The sequence below is a fragment of the Cinclus cinclus genome, chromosome Z (genome assembly GCF_963662255.1).
Source record: "Cinclus cinclus chromosome Z, bCinCin1.1, whole genome shotgun sequence".
NCBI lineage: Eukaryota > Metazoa > Chordata > Aves > Passeriformes > Cinclidae > Cinclus > Cinclus cinclus.
Window position 1 is genome coordinate 33,899,791 of NC_085084.1, and position 24,318 is coordinate 33,924,108.

At 38.7% G+C, this 24,318-nt stretch overlaps 1 protein-coding gene across 6 annotated transcripts in view; it reads right to left on the bottom strand.

Moving 5' to 3' along the window:
* The window catches only part of ELAVL2 (ELAV like RNA binding protein 2), a 42,558-nt gene extending 24,473 nt beyond the window's left edge, over nt 1-18,085 (bottom strand). For 3 of the 6 annotated variants that reach the window (XM_062512726.1, XM_062512725.1, XM_062512723.1), the window contains exons 1-2: nt 17,999-18,070; nt 14,082-14,322 (exon numbers count right to left, since the gene is read on the bottom strand). In XM_062512726.1, the coding sequence (XP_062368710.1) occupies nt 14,082-14,322; nt 17,999-18,070 (313 nt within the window). Of the gene's footprint in view, nt 1-14,081; nt 14,323-17,998 lie in introns of all 6 variants that reach the window. The other 3 variants (XM_062512727.1, XM_062512728.1, XM_062512724.1) reach the window with 3 other exon arrangements.
* Between the last annotated feature and the right edge of the window lie 6,233 nt (nt 18,086-24,318).

The window sequence follows — 24,318 nt, forward strand, 5'->3', positions numbered from 1 at the left end:
CATCTTACAGCACCTGCCAATACGTAAAAGGAGCCTAAGAGAGCTGCAAAGTGATATTTTACAAGGGCAGGTAGCCATACAACAAGGAGAAATAGCTTTAAACTGGAAGAAATATTTAGATCAGGTGTAAGAAAGAAATGCTTTACTGTGGGTATGGTGATACAACGAAACAGGTTGCCCAGAGAAACTGTGGATACCCCATCCCTAGAAAAGTTCAAGGCTAGTCTGGATGGGGATTTGTATAATCTGTTCTAGGGTAAAGTGTCCCTGTTTAAGGAAGGAGGGTTAGAACTAGATGATCTTTCAAGTTCCTTTCCAAAACAAACTATTTAAGAGTTCAGTTATCTGAATTTCATCTCTTAGTTATTGAACACTTAATGCAAAATGAAGTATGTGCTATACATTAACAGTAAGACTTGAAAGGTAGATTAACACAACATTTAATCTAACAGGTACTTCAATAAGCCCTTTCAAGAGAGGTGGAGTCCCACACAAATACACAGTGAAGTTAACTGCCACCTTTTCAGCAGCAATGCAACAATTTATAGCACCTGAGAAGGATGGATATTGCTTTCTGCCTCCTAACAGATTAGACAGAAGCTGATTAAAACAGTAGTTTTATTTCATGACTGATTAAGCCATCTTGGTATTCTATTAGGTCTTCTCTGAATGCCTTTTGGGCAGAAATTTCAACAAGTTTAACCCTAGACATTTCTGGACTATGTAAAGCCTGGTCCTAATGTCTCCTGCCAGCTACGTACTAAGCACGTGTCATCATGATCTCCCTCTCTAGACAGCTGCTGCTGAAGATAATTTTCCGACATCCATATGCAAGAAACTTGTCTTCCCTGACAGAATCTAGAGCCAGCATTGCAGAACTTCTTTGCTTGAGCATACAGAGGGTACCTTTCTTCCCCCCAGCACAGCTCCATTAGTATTCAATGGTATTATTACCAGACAACTGGCAGATGCTGAAAGGAGGGCAACTAAAGCAGTAGAAGAGCTTCCATTGCTGCATTTGCTCCCACAGCCAACCACTCACATCATTTTAACACACACTTCGTACTTGCATGAACCAGAACAGCCTTTTGACAATGCAGTACTGTTCTGAAAGTCTGGGACACACACCACATGAGGGAGTCCTTGGCTGCTGTTTCTCATCGGAGATATGGAATACCCAGTGAAAGGGCTGAGCAAGCTAACTTTGGAAGCAATTGTTGAATACATTACCAGAGTACCACATAATTCTGCATCCTCTCTGGAATTACTAAACATTCCTGCAATGTCTGAAGGTCAAGCAAAATAAATAATTGAAAGTATCAGGTAAGCTTTTTTTCCCTACAAAAAACAAGAGTCAAGACAAGCTCTACAAACAGTCAAGCTCTCAAAAAACCTTTTCGGAATATACTGGGCAGGTAAGACTGAATGAGTTCTATGCAATGTATTAGTTAATTTTAAGGAGCAAGAAGAGCTGCTGCTTTTAAGTTGTCATTAACAGGTAAAAGTAATGTAAGAAAAGCAGCCCAACTAAATTTTGGAATGGAAAACCAAAAACTGTCATAATTAACCATTCAGACAGGTGTATCAAACAAGAAAAAACCCCAAACATTTACAACCTCATAACACATCTTCATATTAATACACGTCACTAAGGGATAAAACAATTTTTCATTTTCTAATACAAACATTCATATATTCCCAAAGGACAACCAAAAATTATTGATAAGCATACATTTAAAAAAATTGGAATTTCTACAATAGTCACCATGCCATCTTTTCAGACATATCAGGCTACTTCAACTTCTGCAAAAAAGATCTTATTACAAAAGAGTTAAATTATAGGATTATAACCAGTAAGAACTCCAATATCACAGAAGAAATGGCAAAAAACCTAACTTGAAAAAAAACCCAAATGGGTTTACATACTATTGGACATACTATTTGCATCAGTATTGCAATGAGGAACGTAACTCTGAGGTTCATAAAAGTACAGCAACTGAAAGTTATTGCCTACAAGTCTACAGAAAGAAAACTCATAGGAATTCCAGAAAATTGAGGCTCTTATTTCTTCTTATAATTTAACTTTAGCTACATATGCTGCTTTCAGTGCTTAACTCCTCCAAAAACTGTCATCCAGACCTTGACTGAAAGAGAAGTCCTTTTTCTAGTAAGCCATAATGTATTTTTTGCTTCCAGCCATGCAAATCGCCATTTTACAAGCACTGTTTTTAATAAACTAAATTGTGTTTAGAGCTATAAACTTCTGTCTCTGTGTATGAAGTTAATTGGCAAAGATCCACTAAACTACTGCAAGAACAAGCCAGCTTCATGTTTTTGTCATCACGACCAAGTCAAATTCACAGAAACTTGACATCAGGTTTTATTCTGCCTTTCATGACTCCAAAGGTTGTATGCACTTGTGGAAGAACGCTGTTAACAGAAACATCCATGACAACATATAAAAACCATATACAAAACTCATTAGAATTCATCTCATGGACTCATGTAATTTTTTCAAGTGTCCTAAAATTTCAGGGTGAAGATGTGTTCCATTACCAGTACACAAATGCAAAAGCAGCACTACAGAAAACCCACAGGATTATGCAAGTATCAATCTAAAAGCTGCAAGTAGTAGTCTATGCTGTCCTGAAAGCAAGCCAGTGTGGCCATAGAAAAGGCAATACTACTAGACTCCAGCCCAACTTCAGAAGCATGAAGAGTTTAATCTCATTTCAGATATAGGAGTAAGAAACATTCAATCCTTTTGTCTGTGTGGATGTGCAATTTAAGACATTGGAATGCTCTACAATATGTAAGAATGATCCTGCAGAGTGACAATCCCACAGAGATCTTGTGAGCCAGGATGGTCAGCTGGTACCAGCTCTTCTACAAAAAAGTTGCCTCATCTTTTTAAGTCACTACTGTTACCTGTGATTAATGCCATGGAGACTACCACAGTATTTTCTTGACACTGAATAAGGCTAGGAGCACACACTCAGACAAACAATTAATGCAGCACTATCTGAAACTCCCTACATGAATGCTGTCTAGCAAGAAGGGCTAAACAATTAAGTAAAGAATACCATCAACCTTTCTATTTACTCTTAATATAAGTTATTGTTCAAGTTTCAAACTATAATTTAGTTTGCATTAAGGCTTGAACTGAATTGTAAAAGCAGCTTAGCAAAGTGAGGGAACTTGGATAAGCCATTGAGCAATTGCTAATTTAACTGCAGTTTGCTTGTAGTTCCAGCAGATGGATTCTATTTACTGAAAACACAACTCATACATCACTGAGCAGGCAAAGCTGAGCAGTTTGTAAGAAAACACCTGTAAACTATGATCACTACTAGATTTCAGTATTTGACACTTCAGTGCCTTTCTCCCAAACCATTTCTCAGCTATTGCTCTAAATCTAGAAAAACACAAGTTGAAGAATGAATCAAAAGGATCAAACACAGATCAAAGTAGATGACAGCATATCCTGCCATACAGTAAGTAGCATATGTCTAATCTCAGCCAGGTTCAACTCTTCCTTAATTTGGTGCCATCCTCCTGCCTTATAGCTTACAGTTCTTCACATGTGAAGAACATCATCTTGTGCTTCATCAACACAAGCTTGCTGTTGCTGGATATGAAAGTGATGGCGCAGCTCTGGTAATCCCTGTACCATGAGGAGAAAGCTTGTGGTGGGGGGATACCATGGATGAACATTACATGAACCTGATAAAATATGTTCAACAAGCCAAAAGAGACATCAGCTGAAGGTTATTAACAGAGATCCACCATATTCAAATACAAAATCTTAACACAAGAAAGTGTGGTTGAAAGCAAGGACTGCATGGAAAGGTGCATGCTGTTGCACAAGCAAAAGAAACACCAAATGCTTATGGACACTACAAGAGGAGGAACACTGAAAATCATGCCCATTACTGCCTTGGATTTAAAGATAACCATCAACAGCCACAGACTACTTGAAATAATAAAAATGGAACTACACAGTCAGACTTTCTTACAAACTAGCTTGTCATATTACAAGCAGAAGATCCTTACCACTCCAAGGTGAAAGAATACCATGGAATTTGCCAAACCAAGCACTTTTATGAAAGCTAGCTATATCCTTTAATTTTTAACTACTATTAATAGTAACATGTTCCAGGCATTTCAGCTTTGTCTTTTGCAGTCAGTTTATTCCTTGTCAGGAATACAGCCAGCAATGTTCAATATTCTGCCTCACTGTATCCACCTAGTCACCTTAAATAAGCAAGTGGATGCAAACCACTTTATTCTAACTCCTGGGATGTTTCAAAACCTGTGGTAATGTGCTCACCCAAGTAAAAAACTGGCATGACACTTTGTTGTGGCTTAAACCCAGCTGGCAACTAAGAACAGCCAACCACAACTAAGAAACACGCCCCCTCACATCCCAGTGGAAAAAGGGAGAAGAATTAAAAATAATTTAAAAAGCTTGGCAGAGAAGAACAGTTTAGTAATTGAAACAAAGTAACATGTAATACTACTAATAAAAGGAAATAAAGGAGAGAAACCCCACGGAAACTAAGTTACAGACAAAAAAACCTCTTCATCATTCACTGGCTTATACCAAATGCTGTCCCTGAACTGTGAGCAGTCCCCATTTCAGGGTACTCCTCCAGTTTATTAACTACGTGGGCAAAAGGTTCTGTGGTGCAGAATGCATTGTTGGCCAGTTCAGCTCCCCTGACCTGGCTGTGCTCCCACACCCACTCGCTGGCAGACCACAGAACACTGGACAGTCCTTGACTCAGGGTAAACACTACTCAGCAACAGCCACACCATCAGTGTGTTATCAGCATTATTTTCATACTGATTCCAAAGCACAGCGCCGTACCTACTGCTGAGAATAACGAACTCTCTCCCAGTAAAAAACAGGACACACCTGAACATAAATTTTTTTCCCAAACTTCACAGAAACACATACTACTTTGGAATGGTTATTTTGCTTTGGTTTCTGTCCAGGTTTCTACCTGCTACCTAACCTCAAAGTTTTGAAAGATATCCTGAAATGTGCCATGATCCTACGTTTGAAAAATACTTCCCGGCTCTAGGGAACTTTTTTCACAGGCTAACTTCCAACATTATTTTCAAACACATGGCTTGTTTTTTGTTTTTTTCTGGTCTTCTCTAACTTGTAAAAATGATAAGTTGTCCTCAAAACATAATTTCTTTCCCTAGTGATGGTCTTAACTGTCAACTAAAAAAATGTGCTTGAAAGTATGTCCAAGGGCAACATCTTGTTTACAGCTGTAATTAACAAACAAGAACAACTAGTAATCTGCAACACTAATTAGCTGGAAAAAGCCATTTCTCTTTGCAGATGCTAGATGAACATAGAAAAAAAATACACTGAGAAAACCTAAGTTTTCATTATTTGAAACTGAAGTATGTCCCCACAACAATTAATTCTTACATTAACACAGTAAAATTCTTCAGTAAGCTTTTTCAGTTTAGAAGGTGGTGGGGAAGAGTGGGAAACTGAAATAATCAACGCATCTTACTACAGATACAAACTTTCATAATCATTATGGAAGCATTATTAGGCTCCAAGCGCATTTCAAAAAGAGCTTCAGTTTAACATGCACAAAGCCACAGCTACCAGAAAGATTATGAAAAAACTTACCTACAATAGATCCAGAAACTCAGAAGGCAGAAAATAATTCAGATTACAAATTACCTTCTGTTTTAATAATTCCGCTAAATGTCTCAAATAAGCAAAAGTAAAAACAAAGTAATTGCAACAGCTGGTCAATAGTGCAGAAATTTTGAAGGTAATATGGCTGTGTCCTTGATAACTGTGGGAATTAGTACATTTGCAAAAAAACAACGTTAAAGAAATCCTAAAATGAAATACAAGATCTGAGCCCTCTCAGTTATTTTCTCTTTACGGTGAATTAAAGTATTAGGTCACTAAAACCACAGGCTTGCATAGTTTTCTTCTGTTACATTCTACAGCTTTCAATTTCCATTCTGACTTGACATACTCCAGGAAGAAAAATTCCATAGAGAATAGTATAATAAGCCCTTTACTGCAGTTGTACACAGAACACCACAATGGCAGTCTGGCTAATTTTCACAGTAAGATCTGCCAGCTGAAGTACCATGATAAAAGAAAATAAAATATATTTTATAGAAAATAAACACACACAGCTGGAAAGCTCCTTGCATGTATTTTAAGGTCTTGCCTCTCTAACACAATATACTAGATGCTTCAATACATAAGGGACGAACCATAAACCTGTTAGATCCATCTGCAGCTTCAAGTCTTACTACTTACCACACAGCTTGTGGAGGCTGAGGAAGAATCTACTTTCAGTGGGGATATTCCAGGTCCTTGTCATCCACATGACATCCTTGGAGTGAAAGAGCTTCAGCAAGTGCAGGTCAGTTACATCACTACCCAAACTGAGGCAGACATCACTGAAACATGCCTGCCTTGTTAAAAATATTTAGCTCTAATATCACAAAGGTAGGCAGCTTCAGTTACCCTGGAAAGCAGTTGCACTGTAAAAACTTCAGGTTACAAGAGGTTTCTCTCACACACTAGCTTCCACTAGAATCAATGTTTATTCAAACAGCGGGACTAGGATCACTAACATGTAACACCAACATATACCTACATATACACATATGAGAGAGTAAACAGTGTAAGATACACCAAACTGGCAGCCTGGGACTCCTGCTGTGGAAGCAAAGAGCACCACCTCAGCTAAAAGCACACAAGATAGTCCACATCACTACAGACCAATGCCAGTTTGCAAATCCCAATGCTTTCACAGGCTTCTGGCAAATTATGCCAACCACTGACAAAAGGGAATGGTAATCTGTTTGCAGAGAAGTGCAAGAATGTATATTGCAATCACCTATATTAAAAAAAACACAGCGTTTACTGTAAAGCAGAGTGACTTAGCGATCTGAAAGGTCCCTATTTATGTTTAGTCATATAAAGAGTTAAATTTTTAAAACATCAAGTTCCTGCTTATGCTATGTATTGAGAACAATTTATTAATTCAGGTTGATATATGAATGAATAATAGTTTTTTTAAAACAGCTTGTTTCCATAAAGTTGGCACTATGAGCAAATCCCTGGCAAGTTTAGTCAAACAGGTCTTTTCTACCTTGTACTTGTAAAAACAGCACCTATGAACTTTTGAAAGGTCAAAACAGCATTATGCCTGCAAAACATCAAAAATCATATGAAGTACAAAGACTGTTAAGTGCTATCTTAATACAAGGTTATCATCTTCACCTGTTTACATGGCTCATTTCCAGGAGACATGTGAAGTGCAGTAAGTTATGCCATTTACTATGAAAAGGTACAGAAAATGCTGCCGAATGCTTTTTAGTAATATTAAATAGGAATCAGAAGTATAAAACACCAGAGAATTGCCTGGGTTGGAAGGAACCTTAAAAGACCATTTAATTACAAGCCCTTAGCAAATTTAAGATATTAGTTGTGCTCTGGATCCACATATAAGGCCTGCTAAAACTTAACTCTTTCAGGATTAACCCTGCAGGATGTACTTCAAGCACTCAAGCCAGCTAAGCAAACCAATGCTCTCCTGCTGCACTTTTCTCCAACAAGCAACACAAAGCTCAAAATCACTTGATTAACTTTGTGCTGTAACTTACCAAGTCTCTAGGCCACAACAGAAACTGCATTTTAACACCTGCAGAGTTCAAAACACACTTGAAAAGTTAAAAGGTGATTTTAAGATCAACCCTCCCTTTCTGGAGAAGATCTATGCTCCAAGTCTTGAGCAAGATACTCCAGAGAACAGTCAGCCACCACATAAATATATATAAATTCATATAAATAGAAATCTCCTTCCAATCCCATTTGGTTTATATTCCTATTTTCATACTTTAGTCAGGTTTTGCACAACACATTCTACTGGCAAGACACAGTTTTCCAGGCAACACCTTTTATCCACAGCCCTGCCTTAATCAGAAACTGTCAGGCTGACAAAAACTCATTCAGCACACCATTCAGCAGCAGCTAACAAGTACCCCTTCATATCACAAATTCAAGCACACCACAAAAGAGCAGGCAGCTTCAACTAGTTCTTCCTTCAGCTGCCAGATTACTCTCCCAGCCAAGTGCACAAAAACTTGCAAGAACATCTGATGCATTAGAGTGATATAAGACTGCAAACCCAAACATACTGGGAGTAAAGGCTAACAAGGAAAAAGAGCTGGGGAGTTCAACAAAAATAGCAAGCCTCTCTTGAAACATGATGAATTCGTTGTGCTCTGTTCACTCATGTGGTCTTCTCTCTATCAGGCACACATACTGTACAAGCAACTACCTGAAATTCCAGCTAGTCATTGCCCTACAGTGCTAAAATTTCTCTTTTTTTTTTGTCATGGGAATGCTTAAAACTTTCTACACCATAAATAAAGTAACTTTGAACACTAAGACCCTCCACAGACATGCCATACCGTCTTCTCCTACTTTCTCTGGGACATAAAAGGAAAATCTACTTTGTTGGTAGGACCCACCTACTTTTCTTCCTACCTTACCTTCAAGGCAGTAAGAAGCCTCAAATTAAAGCACAATCATATTTTTCCCCATCTTCCTGTAAGGTTAGTTTAGATGCCTTAAAATTAGTATTCCATTAAGGGAAGTGAAAGATTTAGAGTTGAGGAGAAAGCTAAGAATGCTCAGAGCAACAGTGACAAGAGGCTTGAAAGAAACTGGCAGCCCAGGCTCAACTGAGATCACTTTCAAAGTCAGGAGCTTTAGATATGCAGTAGCACTGACAAGGCATAAGGTTTCCAACAGCTCTGCCCTTGCCAGACACCAGCATTTACAATGTTATGATAGGAGTGAACACTACAGAGCTTAACAAGTTTCACATGTTCTAGATTCGAGCAGCCAGTCAGATACCACACTTAGTATTGCTTTCGCTGAGGACACAAATAGGTTTTCACTTGATTACCAAAAGACTGCTGTACAAGTCACAGCAAGCATAAGAGCCATCTCAGAGACCAATGTTTCAGCCATGCTCTGTTGAAAAAGGGCCACTTAACCCTCAGAAAACAAAATCCTTCTCCAAGTCATGGCCTCAGCTGCTCCGGCTGACTACAACTAAGCACTGTGATAAGTGTTTCCTCTGACTCTGCACTAGAGGAGACTGAGTACTCCACAGCCAAGGATCTGGCAGAGCAGAGTCCCTCCTAATACTGTACATAGCCCACACTGAATTGTGACCTGTGTTACCACTGTGAACAACACAAGCTCCACATGTCTGACAACATCACATCCAACTCCATATATTTCTTTCTATTTCTAAGCCAAACTCAGAATCCTTTGCTTTTATTACCATGGTACTTCAATGAAGACCAGGAACATGCATGAGAACTAAACTCTATAAACTTTAGTTGTAAACATATTGATACATCTACTTCAGCAATTTTATGTAAGTATTCAACTTTCAGGCAGTTTTTCTAGAACTACAGTTCCAGATATCTGAATTGTGTGCTGCATTTTACACCTTCACTTTGTGCAACACAGGAATGAGAGAATACTTCAAAATACCAGAGATACTATTAACTTCAAGAGGAAAAATGAAATCTACAAAATTAAGCAAGACGACCAGTTAGCTTTAGTCTCATGGAAAGAGGTGTGAGATAGAAATGTGATCCTTCCTCTACATGAGGTATCCATCACAATGTACTGTAGATTAGACTTCAGTACTCTGGATTTTACTCCAGACTGCGAAAAGTCTGTAAAATTTTTAAAGGCATCACATAAGACTTGAATAATTTTACTGTGAGCCTATAATGCCGACCATAAAGAAACACCACCACAATTGACAGACAGTTGCCAGTCACAAGACAAACAGGAACCCCAATTTTTTTTAGAAAGTTATATAAGAGGATCAGACTTCCAACCAACATGTAAGCTCCATAGTAAGGCAGCTGGATCAAGTTTGGAAAAAGTGCCATGTAAAAGTGATCTGCAGGCATGTCCTAAAGTGGAGTTACTGTATCTTCAAGCAGAGATGATAGAAGGCAACAGGAATCTACAAAATCTTCAAGTTGAAAGCATCTGTCTCCTTGTGCTAAAGGGAAGAGTATTACCACAGATTCACAGCTCATACACAATTCACAATACACAAGTCTGAATGTGAAGTACAGTCTCAGGCTAGGTCCATGAGTGTATCCTGCCTCACTTTCTAGACAGAACAAGCCAAACTGCAAAAGAAATCCATATATAAGCATTATTATAGTAGCTCAAACACAGTTAAGGAGACAAGAAAACCACACCAATTCACAAATTTTGTTGAGCATATTAATAAGAGAACAGTACAGGAGGCTTTGAAGCCAAGAAAATAAAATATTTTCCCAAATTTTAGACATCTGAGTTAGCTGCTTTCTGAAAATAAGCGATCTACATTCCATGAGTTTCAGTTTAGGTATCAATGCCGCAAACAAAACTGAAAACCGGGAGATTATTCCACAATGTGAAAATTATGCACTAATCTTCCACATATATAACTGAAATTGTACTAAAGACAGTAGAAGTTAAAAGAATGCAGTCATCTTTCTTTAAGGACACTACAATCACATTTTTACCAATATTCAAGTTTCAAAAAAATAAGATCTATAAAACGTTTATCATACTATGGTATCTCTTAAGTGCTAGCTACTGCTGTTTCTTCTATTTTTTTCAAAAGCTGCAAATCCATCTATCTTGTGCAAGCAGAAAGCAGGGGCTCTTTAAAGTGCTTGACCAGGGGTAGGTCCAGTAATTAAATCTGACCCCATTTTATTCTCCTCCCTAAGATTTAGATTATTTTAGCTTATTTTTTGTAACTATACATGCTTAATATTGGACTACATAAAATTTTATCATTATATGGCAAGTGTTACCTCTGCTGCCTTTTAAATATATAGAAACACTTAAGCTAAATTAAACAGCTATATAAAGTGGATGACTGGAATTCAGTCATGTTGCTTTATTGAGACCAGGGTCTCCTACCTATTGTACAACCTCAATTAACTTACATGGTAATTCTGCAATTTGTATTGACAAACATCTCCATTAGTGAAAGGCACATAAGAGTTAAAACAGACTCTAAAATATCTAAGCACAATGACTCATCCCTGACAGATTCTCTGGTTAGCAAGTGAAGATGAAGTGACATTCATGACCCACTTATCAGATGCTGTTGTCAGTGGGATTCTCACATGGAGACTCTTGTTCAGCATCCTTTAGAATCTTCAATACTACCAACATTTATGTACCTTCAGTGAAACAACAAAACTGCAATCAGCTGTTTTAATTCTTACTGATAGCACCTGAAATGGTATTCCACTAATACAGTTCAGCTACTAACGTTGCCCCAACAAAGTTTTGCCCACGAAGTGAATGTTAGGAGATGACCATTGAGGGCTTTCACAGATCAGCTTTATCTCTTATTCACAAGTAAATTCCTAGCTAAAAATTAGTAAAATAATCAAGACTCGGACTTCAAACTGCTCACATGAAATTAAGTGAACTCCAGGGTGCCTCCTTCCCCTCAAACAGGTTTTCCAGAGGAAAAAACAAAGAAGGTCCTTCAAGTTCAACTCCTCTCAGTCCTGAAGTGTGCAGACAGCTTCAAGGAAATGGGGTACTTCCACCCCTAGTGGGAGGTGTCCCTGCCCATGGCAGGGAGGTTGGAATCAGATGCTTTTTAAGGTACCACGCAACTGAAACCATTCTGTGATTCTACAATAATGCAAGTACACTTCAGTGTTGCAGATGTGATCAGAGTGATTACTAAATAACAGGGTTGGAAATAACTTGGTTTAAAACCACTGGATGCTATTGAGTATTTGGGTCAGTGGCTGGCCATGAATTTATCTGAATTTCAACACATGGCACTGGCAACCCAGTGATTCTGGCAGGACTAACTCTGACTCTCAAGAGAGGACTGTGCTCCTTAACTAGGCACAACTGCAGTTCACACACAGCCCCACTGGATACCCTTTGGGGTAAACAAATTGATCCCTGCCCCAGTGGTCTCTGGTTACTTCCTCCCTGTTGTTGGTCTTGCCCACCAGTGACAGTGGCCATGAAGTGAAATGCAGTCTTTGACATCAAGCTTGCAGGATGGTACTACTCTAAGCCAAGGATAGGACTGAATTGGCCCATGTGTGTCACCACCAAACTACACTGTTTGCAAACTAGCAGGCAGAGTAGTGGAGACAAGCTATTACAGACCTCAGTGATACCATAAGCATAGAAGTGTATTTCAACTTCTATGCTACCCTAAACTTATCATTTAAAGATGCTCATCAAGTAACTAGTGCTCATGACAGTTCATTTAAGGACAAAAACCATTACATTTTAACAGGGGAATTAGACCAGTAAGTCTAATTCATGTCATTATCTCTTCCTTCACAGGCCCTGGTAACAATCCCTGTTCTGAATTTAGAAGGAAAAGCATAATTTGCTTTTCCAAACTTACTAAAGAAAGCCTGAAAATGAGTAAGAACAAGACTGAAAGTCGAGAGCTTTCTCCTCAACATCTACAAACAAAGTCATCTTGCTCCAGGCTACTTAAATCCGAAGTATTGCTCCCAATGCAGTTACAAGGTCAGACACCGTATTTCTCAATCTCACTTACTATACTAAAACCTTTTGGAACAAGACTGACGGAGGATTTTGGCTGGCAGCTGAAAGTGTATCTCAAAGCTGAGAAGCTGCTCTCTGGTAACGTAGGAAAACTACCTATCTCCAACAATTTCAACTCTACATTCTCAGTAGCAGAGAACTCTGATTTAAATTCAGGATCCTTCTCAGGCGTCACTTCATTCTATATAGAAAACAGCACACCTTGAAACAAGAGGTCCACAAATTATGTCCAGCTCCATTCCCAGGTAAGGAATCTTTTGAAACTATGTGGCAGCAATGGTGTGCTTCTGGCATATAGAACATCAGACCCATCAGGTAAGGATATGGACACTGAACATTGATCATGAAGACCTAGAGGGTTACTTCTGTGGGCCTGCAATAACCTCTGCAATCATTCCTAGGCAACTTTGATAAGGAATGCTAAATATGTGGGATATGCAAGACAGAAAAACTGCCTTTGAATAGCCATCCCACTAAGTGATGCAATCAGTTACATCCTTCCACTCCCAGAACAAGGGGTCAGGAAACACCTAAAGAAGGGACCTTTTGTTTCAAAGCACTGAAGTCATGACCCTCAGAGGAAACAGGCTTGTTTTCTCCATCAACCAGACTTCACCTGAAGACAACAAGCTGTGGCATCAGCCCCATCTGGTTTCTTTGGCATACCCAAGAACATTCAGTAATCTTCACACTGAAGAGCAAAGACTACTTTGAGGTTTGGTCAGGCCAGATCAACGAAAAGCAGTGATTTCAGTATCCCAGACTACAATGCTAAAGGAGGGTGCTTCACACATTTACCCATTCCACTACCTAATGTCTTAAGAACAAGTCATCTGCTGGTTATCCAGAGACATAAGGGAAACAAACAACATTCAGCCAACACAAATCAGCCAGAGACTGTTCCATAAGAAGGAAGCCAAAGAGCATGAACTGATTTCATGTGTGCATCCCAAAGAAACCGTTCAAGTGCTGGAATTCAAAAGCAGCTTTACCTGTGAAGTACAATCATCTGCCCTTTTTCCAAGGTACAAGCTTCATTACCTGTGTCCCTGAAAAGCAGCAGCTTTGCATCAACAAGCACTAAAGTCTAGACTGAGTGAGGTTCAATCAAAAACCAAGGGAACTTTGTAAACATACCTGCTTTTCCACATGTAAATAATCTTTCCTGATGACACTTAAACCTGGGTTTCAGAGTTTGATAGCATTTATAGCATGAAAACTAACCTAAATGAAATGCAATTAAATAATTTTGGGGAGTATAATATAAAACATATATTAATGTAAGTTTCTTCTGAACGGTACCATCAGCACTGGCTCCTTCTGCCTTTATGCCATTACTTAAGAAAACTGCAGAATACCTTTTCAGACTTTGCCACTTGGAAAAATTAAGATACAGAAAACTCCAAAACCAACATACCTGTTATTTTGTCCCTGACAAGCTTGCAGGATTCTATCTCCCCAATGCTGCCAAACAGACTCTTCAGTTCCTCTTGTGTCATGTTCTGTGGAAGGTAGTTGACTATTAAATTGGTCTTACTATCTTCTGTGTTCCCAGAATCAACTGGTGATGAGCAATTGTTTATGGTGGCTGAACCATGGGCTGTGTTATTACAACTTGGTCCATTAGACAGCTGTGTTTCCATGGCAGCAATTACCTGCTAAAAAAAAAACAAAAAAACAACAAAACAAGAACCATCAAAATTCATATTTCAGTATCTAGTAGGAGAGTCCAAACAAGAACCTAAAAGACCTATCACTATGCAGAAATGGTACTGCCAAGGCCATATACTGCCTCTACATGCAAGAAAAAAACCCCAAACACCAGTACAGAAGGGCGTTAAATTGTTAGTCAAGACAATACTTTTAAGACCTTGCAAGCAAATAAACTATCTTCTACAAGCTAACTACATGACAGCAGCACTCCAAGATTAGTTTCCATCCTCTGCCATTCAGGGGAACCACAGCCTTTCCATTATAGAAGTTGCCAAACAAAACTGGCCTATTGCAAAAGCAATCCTTTTTATCAACTTACAACTGGTTACTGAAATAATATGAAAAGCAGCTTCTAAGGAAGTAGAATTTGAGTATTTTCAAGAAGAGGTAGGCATTAACTGTATTCAAATAATACTTCTCATGAGAAATAGCAGACATCAAGATTAATACCTTAAAGAGATATTTAGAAGATATATGAATGTGCTGGGATGGAAAATTTACCTTCCTTGACAACATCCATGTTAAATTTCTGTCACCACTCACCACTGCTTGGAATCCGGTTCCTAAATGCTTTTATTGACAAAACTAACAATTCCTCATTCTTATTTCTTCTCTTGCTGAACTCTGAGAACAGTTAAATTTTAATCTTGACCTTAATTTACTTTAGACCACCCCAGAACTACTCTGTGCCTGGAAGACCACAGTACATTCTCCTAGAACCTAGGCTAAAGCAGATGGAGAACAGGAAGTGGCCTGAGATAGCCAACATGGCTTCACCAAGGACAAGTCCTGTCTAACCAACCAAGTGGCCTTTCTGTGATGAAGTGACTCAAAGTGGACAAGGAAAAGGCTACAGATGTTATCTGTCTAGACTTTGGTAAAGCCTTTGACACAATCCCCTATGACATCTTTATCTCTAAAATGGAGATTATTTACGGGTGGATTAATAGATAAAGTGATTGGACAGCTGCATCCAGAGGAGGCAGTCAATGACTCAGTCTTGACAGACATCAGTGAAAAGTGGTGTCTCCCAGGGGTCCATAGCAGGATCAGCGCTACTCAACAACTAATACTAATAATTGTACTAATAACACTAAACACAGACAAATGGATCAAGTGCACCCTCTGCAAGTCTGCAGATGACCCCAAGTTCAGTGGTGCTGTTGACACACCTGAAGGTCAGGATGACATCCAGAGGGATCTGGCTAAGTCTGAGAAGTGGACCCATGGGAATCTCATGAGGTTTAACAAGACCACATACAAGGTGCTGCATGTGGGTCAGGACACTCCCAGTATCAGCACAGGCTGGGGATGAACAGATGGAGAGCAGCCCTGTGAGCAGGACTGGGGGTGCTGGTGGGTGAGAGGCTGGACATGACCCAGCCATGAGCACTCCCAGCCCAGAAAGCCAAACGTGTCCTGGGCTGCATCCAGAGCAGCGTGGGCAGCAGGGGAAGGAGGGGACTCTGCTCCACCTGGAACACTGCATCCAGCTCTGGGGTCCCAGTGCAGGAAGGACACGGACCTGTTAGACTGAGTCCAGAAGGGGGCCTGGATTAGAGGGACAAAACGCTGTTGCAGCATCACATTTGTTCAGCCTAGAAAAGAGATGACTTGGGGGGGGGGGGGGGGGGGGCAAATTCTGGCCTTTTAGTACCCGAAAGGGGCTTACAAGAAAGATGGAAAGACATTTTTGAAGAGCATGAACAGGACAAAGGGGAATGTCTTCAAACTGAAAGAGAGTAGGTTTAGATTATGTATTAGGAAGAAATTCTTTACTGTGAGGGTGGTAAGGCACTTGCCCAGAGAGGCTGTGGATGCCTCACCCCTTGAAATGTTTCAAGGTCTGGCTGGATGGAGCTTTGAGCAACCATCTGATCTAGTCAAAGGCATCCTTGCTCACACCAAGTGTTATTAGAGACAGAGACAATCTTTCAACTCAAACCAGTCTGATTCTACTGTGTCTCACCCCAAAGTAACTTACTGTATGACTGCAAGATGCAACACAAATGGTTAGGAGTCTGCTTGTACACAAGTACTTGTCCACAAGCTGCCATATCTACAAAAGGCCCTCTGCCACCTCAGTCTGTGACTTAATGGCAACAGCTGATAAATACAATGGATTTTTTTAAATCTTAGATATTAAGATTTGGGCAGCCTATCCTGTTTGAGACCAACTGTTTAGGACAACATGCAAGAGAACATTATCTAAGTTAATTCTCCAGTAATACATATTTCAACACAAGAAGCTCACTGAAGAAATCCATTACTCACTGAAATTTAGTCTCAATTAAATTGCTAAGAGGAGTTCTCATATAATCACAAAGCAGCATCAGGACGTCTGAAAGGTCTGTCCTAACAGTCCTGTTTAATACACCATATGCAATCAGTGCACATCCAAACAGCTGATGAGGTCAACTGTGTTCACAGACTGCATAACTGAATTTCCCAATAATACAAGAGGGGGTAAAAGTTGAGTTTCTTACTAGAAGTCCAACTTCAACATTCCTGGGAACACATTTCTATGTTCTGTGGTCTGCATACAGAAGTATTTTCCAAGAGGTTGCTTCAGCACAACACAAAAAAAGGGCTACAGCTATTAAGAGCAGTCATTAGAAAAGCATGATCTAGTTTTCCTGAAGAACTGCAATTGGAACAACATTTTCTTCCCTTGTGACAAACTCCAAGGGGCAACCTGCACCTGTCAATGATGAAACAAGTACACTGAAAAGATGTCAAAGTAGATTATTCTAATTAAGATAAATTACTTTTCAAAACACTAGCATACCTGTTAAAGGTAGTAGTCACAAATGCTGTGCTCTGAGACTCTGTAGGATGGTCTTTTTCCCTTTTTTTTGTGTTTCATTGTCAAATTTGAAGTGAAGTGTTCATTAATCAAACTTAGTAATATTTAGCAAGGACAACAAACAATTCTCCCTTAATTGCACGTTTATTTTCATGTTAAGGTGGCAAGAATGGGATCCTAAGCCAACATTCAAGTGAACAGCTGCAGTAGCCTGTGTGTGCTGAAAATTACAGCGTCTCTCAGCTATAGAACCATCTGCTCTGAATAAAGTGATACTAATGTGGTTTACAAATAACGCATATCCCACTAACGGGCTAAAGAGAACTGTTCATAAAACACAAAGCACTAAGTATTTTTCACTCAGAAAAATAGTTGGACATAAATTTACAGTTTTAAAATAAGTCTTAGACTAGACTGGCAAATATAATCTTAAAATAGTAATCATAGAAACACAACTATACAGGTTTCCAAAGTTACTGCAATTTAGTATTCAGACCATACCAAAACCATTTTAGTACAATAGTCCTCTTCAATTATCCACTGTGCATTTTCGATTAGTAGTAAAATCTAATTGACATTAGAAGAAAGGCAAGCCACTGCAGTGTAATTTCTACAGGAGATCACCATTTTGCAGAAAAAGTTGTCTTGGTATGCCAGTGTGCTCTAGGCTCTCACAGAATAGGAACACAACCTATAGCCTATAAGAAACACGTGAGTTGGCATTCCAAATGGAAGGTTAAAAGACTTTGGTATGGCCTCAGCACTATTAACATGTAAAAGAGTAGCCTACAGAATTTAAGAAAAATCCCACAGACCCCAGTCCAAGGCTCTGCTGCCCACGAACCACTTCTAAGCAGAGAAGCCACATCACACAGTCTGACTGCCATGTTAGTTTGGAGTTGCCGTCTGCAATATGGACACAAAAAGTACTGTATGTTAGATTAGCAAGATAATGCAACAGATCAGTTTGTACAAATTTACAGTAATTGCATTTATATTCCCAGCACGTCCATGCAGTGTGGATTAATTGGATTTGAGGCAATTCCAATCTAATCTTTACCAATTCAGTTGTAAAATTATTTTGCTTATGTGAAATAAGATGCTTATTTTAAACAAGATTTAAAAGATAATGCAATCTAATTACACCTGCATCTACCCTAGAAACTCCAGTACCTCACCATGCCTAGAAGAAACTATATCACAAAACCAAATTTTAAATCTGCAACACTGAAGAGGAAAGAAAGGAAATACAGTGAGTTGATTTTCCATCAGCACGCAAGATGATCATGCACTACTGAAAGACAGCTCCCCTTACATGTCTTTTCCCAGCCCACAAGAAAAAAAAAAAAATCAACACACAAAGACGACAAAATACTACATTAGAATCCAATCCATTCTTAAAATCCTAGGTTTAAAAAATTAGGTAAATTAAAACCTTGTCCAGATGGTATTCACTAAGTTTTCTGGCAACAGCTGTTTAAAAGAACCACTGCATATAGAACTGGCAGTGGAGTCAAGGATTTATCAAGTGGAATAACTGGAACAAAACATGCAAGTGTTTTTTTTAAGAGTATTTTGGTAACCAAGAAGATTGCTATTTGTTTTAACAAAAACATCACTGAAAATTCAGTTAGATTTGCATTGAACAATGCTAGGAGGATACAACAAAAGCTAATAGGCCATTTGCAGATGATTACAGGTAGTCCACATGTAAAATATAACCACAAAAGGACAAACAAAGGCTTCTTACCACTGCTAAAGCTTGAGTCTATTGTTACTAACAAGATCCTTCCTGCCCACGGTTAGCAGATACAAGTCTCAACTTGACAGAAAAAAGACTTAGGACTTCAGAAGGCTGCTGCATCCAGAGTTTATAAAGATACTTTAAAACTTTTTCTGTTTTAAAATGGTGCAAGTTACTTCTCACGTCAGTTTGCTACCAAAGTCCATAAACTTAGCTGACTTCATGTCTGGTCTTTATTTCTAACTTGAGTTAATAACGACCTTCAATCACCTTTTTATGCAAAATACAGAGGCTTTGGTATCAACTGCAAGTTAGCATGCCATTCTCTGTGGTCTCAACCCAAAATTAACAGTAACCACTTGTCAAGCTCTCCATTGTTCATAGGCAAATATGTTTCATGAAATACTTACTACACGAATAAAATCTGGAGGTGTCAACTGATTTAAGTCCAGACAAGCCCTACTAAGAATAAGAAGACTGCTTTAAAATAGCAGTCTCCAACACACTTGGTCCTACTACAAAGACTGTAGTGATGTGCACAAGACGATGTATTTGAATCTCTATGGCTCTCAGCAAAGCTGCATGACCCCATGGATTATTTGTCTCCTGTGAACCACAGACTGTAGATAGAAAACTTCAATAGAACAGCTTACTTGTCTGTATAGGACTTCGGTGTACTCACTAGAGACTTCACTGTTCTCTCAAGCACTGCAACACTTCTCAAAAAAAGCCAAGAGCACCTGTCAGTTGAAGTACTTCCAGCTTGCATAACACGTTTATCTTCACTGATGCATTCTATACAGTACTTGCAATCAGTGTGCAAGTCAGCTCTTTGACTAGAAAAACAATTATCTCTCAAAAACATTTTGCTCTACCAGTTCTTCCACCGTTTTTATTACTTTCAAGGCTGTACAGAATGCTTTTCTACATCTAGTTTGGAAAACTGGTATTCTTTTAATTTTGTTTACACTTCTATCTGACTTAAAAACGGTATTAAATATGGCCAATTACATTCTAGAAAAAACCTTTCTGAAATGAGTTTTCTTTAACATTATACTGAACCAGCACATTAACACAGAACTAGAGCTCAGAGTTTTCTTCCCTCCTCCCCCCCCCCCCCCCAAAAAAATAAAACATTGAATTAATGAAGAATGTCCAGTACCATTAAAAAAAAGCTAATTTAGCTTTTGGCTATTAGTCTCAGAGACAGTATTACACTTCCGATTATTAAAACAGCTTAGCAGCTGCTACATTCAAAACTGTAAAAACCATAATGCTCAGGAAACAGGGCTCTATACCTACTAAGGACAAGTTTGTCTTAAAATACATTCGGATATAGAGGAAAACAAAGTCAAGTTGACTGAGTAAATCTGCCCTCTATAATGCTGAAAGGAAGCAGAACTAAAACCACAGTTGTTCAGTTCAGCAAACTGAGCGGTTCTTTTTAACATGCAGTGTATGGCAGCCATCTATGTGCCAATAAACTTACTTTTAGTTCACCAAGCACAGAAAATTTTAAACCCAAACACTCAAACACTGTTTATGGCAGCAACTGAATGCCAGTTTCTAATTAGCTGCAGTTGAAGCAAGTCATGAGTAAGGTTTGCCTAGCAGAGAAGCAAGTAGGCTTTTTTGTTTTTCAAGAGAAAAGACACCAGAAGTTCAAAAGCCATATGGTTTATGTAATTAGTTCTGGTTGCCATAGAACAGTTCCAATTATAACAGCAGATTCTTATATGAGAGCTTTAGAAAATATAGTGGAGCTACCAAGAAGCCTAGCTACTAACTTTCCCTTCAATACAGGTATTTTGGTGTGCAACATACTCAACTATTCTTGCTCAGCTGAAAAGGAAGCTGAGGCTAGCAATGCTGAGACAGAACCAAGGAGATGACAAAACAGAGAAGCCTTCAACCACCATCACGACCTCACAAGCATAGATGCTAGGGAGAAACATTTAGTGCATGAAACTTCTCTGTAAAGTCTTTCTACCACCTGTTTCAATTCATACTTGTGCATCCTGGTCATTGCTGGGCAGGAAATCATTCCATATAGGTTTTACATATGTAATTTAATTCTGTTTATAGACACTGCACTAAAAAAAAAATCACTGCACAGATGCCTGCCACAATTACATTATATACTTCTAAACAGTATTATTCCATAAAGGTGATTACACTCTGAATTTATGAGTAGATACTGAACACATCTGCTTACTTCAGTATGTTATCACCACTCAGAGGCAACCCAAGCTGGACCATGAGAAGCCTCCAACCTCAAAGGTTACAGCTGATACAATGCCCTTGATAAAGTCCTAAGAGATGCAAATGTGCTCCTAAAGATTCTCCCCAAGGCTTACATACCAGAAAGCCTTCAGAGCATGCTTTAGCATTTAGTGTTTGCCCTTCCATCTTGTGCCCTAGTGCAACAGAAGCATGCAATAATTACAACACATCATCATTTGGGCAAGCAAATACTACAGATTTTGTTTTCATAATACCAAGCTGCAGAAAGAAAACCACCTCTGGCTGTGTACATCAATCTTCGTATCTTCCAGACAGAAAGGTCAAAACCAGAACTTTGGTCTCTACTTTTAATAAAGTTGTTCTCTTTCCAGAGGATTTATTCCATCTAATTTGACTTACAACAATAATGAATGCATTTTAACATGGAAAACTGTTTCTTGTCTGTGGGGACTATTGCTAAACATGTTAAACAAAAAAAAAATTCATTATTTGAAGGCTCATTGAAAGGTAAGACCTGGCACAATACAAATGCTGAATTTTGCTTTAAAAACAGAACTCCACAACAACAACAAAAAAGTATTGAAATTTTAAATGCAGCATTATTGATACTTTGAATAGACACAATTCTTCATGCTTCTTCCAGTGATTGTTACCTTTACTGGAGTGTTAATTTGAAGGGCTCCTTTCCTTCAAAGGGTCAGGTATCCTAGACTCATACATAAGAGGACAGTACTAATTTGTGCACACTTGAAATAGCTGTACAATAAGAGACTGTTCAACCTAGCATATGTAAAAGCTGTTACACAGGTTGCTTGAACATCCCAAAGCCCTTTATGGGTAAAAGCACACACACAGGCCAGAGGCACATCTTCAGTTAACAACCTCTCCAGTCAGAACAAAACACTACTCTCCTTCCTTCAGTTTCCCTGTGAGGAGGGATAGCTGTCAAGGAAAGCTCTGAGGTCCACATATTAACAGCACATCTTGTGCCTGATGAGCCTAAAATAGGCTTTGTCTGTTCTCACTCGTTTAATACTATGAAGCACCATTTCCCCATTAGCAGCCCTTCCCAACCTGCATGTACCTTCACCTGCTGCTCCCTCCATTACACTATTTAAAAATCTGCAGCACAAACTACATCAGAGATGAGAACTCATGAAGCTCAGGAGAAGAAACCAGCATTAATCAAGCGGTACTCTTCTAAGTTATATGGAAGAACTTTGATAAAACAGATGAAAGACAGAAACTTCACAGAAAACTCAGAATTTTTCTGATAATGATGTAGTCTCAATGTTCAAATAACTTGAAAAGTTACTAATAAACACAGGCAATTAAGACCAGAAAACATGAACCCTCGGCAACAATAAAAAGCAATTATTAGCCTCTCAAAAGTGGCAGTTCAGAAGGGGAATGTTCTCACACCGACTCTTCAATGAATTACTGAAGAAGTAATACCACTTAACATTTCTGTATCTTGGCCTTCAAGTCATGATGAGTTGAAGTAAGTGAAGAAAATGGAAGTTGGTTATGAAAAAAAGTCATGAATTTTAGGGAAAAGGACTGTAATTTACCCTTGTGATTGCTGCTGCAGAAGTTAATCTGCAGAAGCTTTCAGCAGAAATGAAGAGGCAGCCAGAGCAGACTTGCCTTTTCCAGGTAAGCAGTGAGAAGACAACTGAAAAAACTGTGGACAGTTGAACAGAAGAAACACCAATTAGTACCGGCATGAGATAGCTTAATAGTGCTGGTGACCACACTAAAAGAACAAAAGCAAGAAAGTGCAAATCACCCACTGAATATAAGTACTTGTAGAAACACTAAAAATGTGTACACAGATTAAAAGAAAAAGTCTTCACTCAGTTTCCAAAAGCACTTCATACTATTTACATTCCTGCAAAATATTTAAGAGTATTAGGATACCCTAAACAATGTCCTACTAAAGCTACTATGCATTAGAAGCCAAAAAAGGAGTCCTGAAAAAATAATGCATGTACAACAATGCAAGGGCATTACCTGGCAATGGACTAATCCAGAGAAAATAAAGGATCTCTTCTGACTGAAATTACTAATTATCCTATCAGCTGGATAACTTAAATTATCCTAGAAACCATATTAGAAAGATGAACTCCAGCAGTCTTCTGTAAAGAAAACAAGCACCTCCATTTCAAGGGATCAGTTCAAGTGAGACTCCAATACACTATAAGCACTATTATGTTCCTAATTATTCAGGTTAATTTAGACACAACCACTTCTACCAACATAACCAATTCTCTGAGCAAGACAGCATCAACATGCATTACTAATTAGCTCACATACAAGAAAAAAAAATTCAGAACAAAATTACACTCTTTTCATTGCCCTCTTTCATATAAAAAAGAAGTTCAAAGCCAGCTAAGGAAAGTGATTACTTTGGTTATATTCGAAATTTTAACTAAATGTCAAGTTATCGCTGAACACAGCAAATATTGATGTTCAGAAAGTCTCACCAAAACAATGACTGGATCACACAAACAGCTATTCATATCTCAAATGAGTAAGCTGTGAACGATTCCAATACTTAACCAATACTTTAAATAAGACTGATTTTTAACAGGGACAATTTTTCAACTGCACTCTACCAGCCACAAAACCTTGCCAACTATGTTTATTGCTCTTATTTGCTGTCCCAGTCTCCTGCGTCAGCTCTCCCAGCCTTCTAGCTAAACGCTCTCCAAGGCAATACAGCTCTGTCAAAATGCATATGTATTCTACAAGACGTAACTCCATCTTACTGCAGGCACTTCCCTTCAGCCTTCGACATCTGCAGTCCTCTCAAGCCTACTAACACAAGAAAACAGAAGATTCAGTGGGGTTAAAGGAGACCATTTGATGTCTCCTCAAATATAGCAACTCGATAGGTTGAAGGATTTCAGAGTCAACATCAGCTTGAACTGGCTAGGATGCCTACTTAAATTTTTCACCATTTAGCTCAGTATTCTAGTTGGGCCATGTAAAACTTTCCCCCCTTTCATACTGCAGTTACAGCTTTCCTCCCCAGTGACACTTTCAAAAGCTCATGCTTTACCAACAGGGAGCAACAGGAAGTAAACCCAGTGAGTCTGACTGGAAAGGTATACAAATCCAAAAAACACAATTAAGAAAATAGGC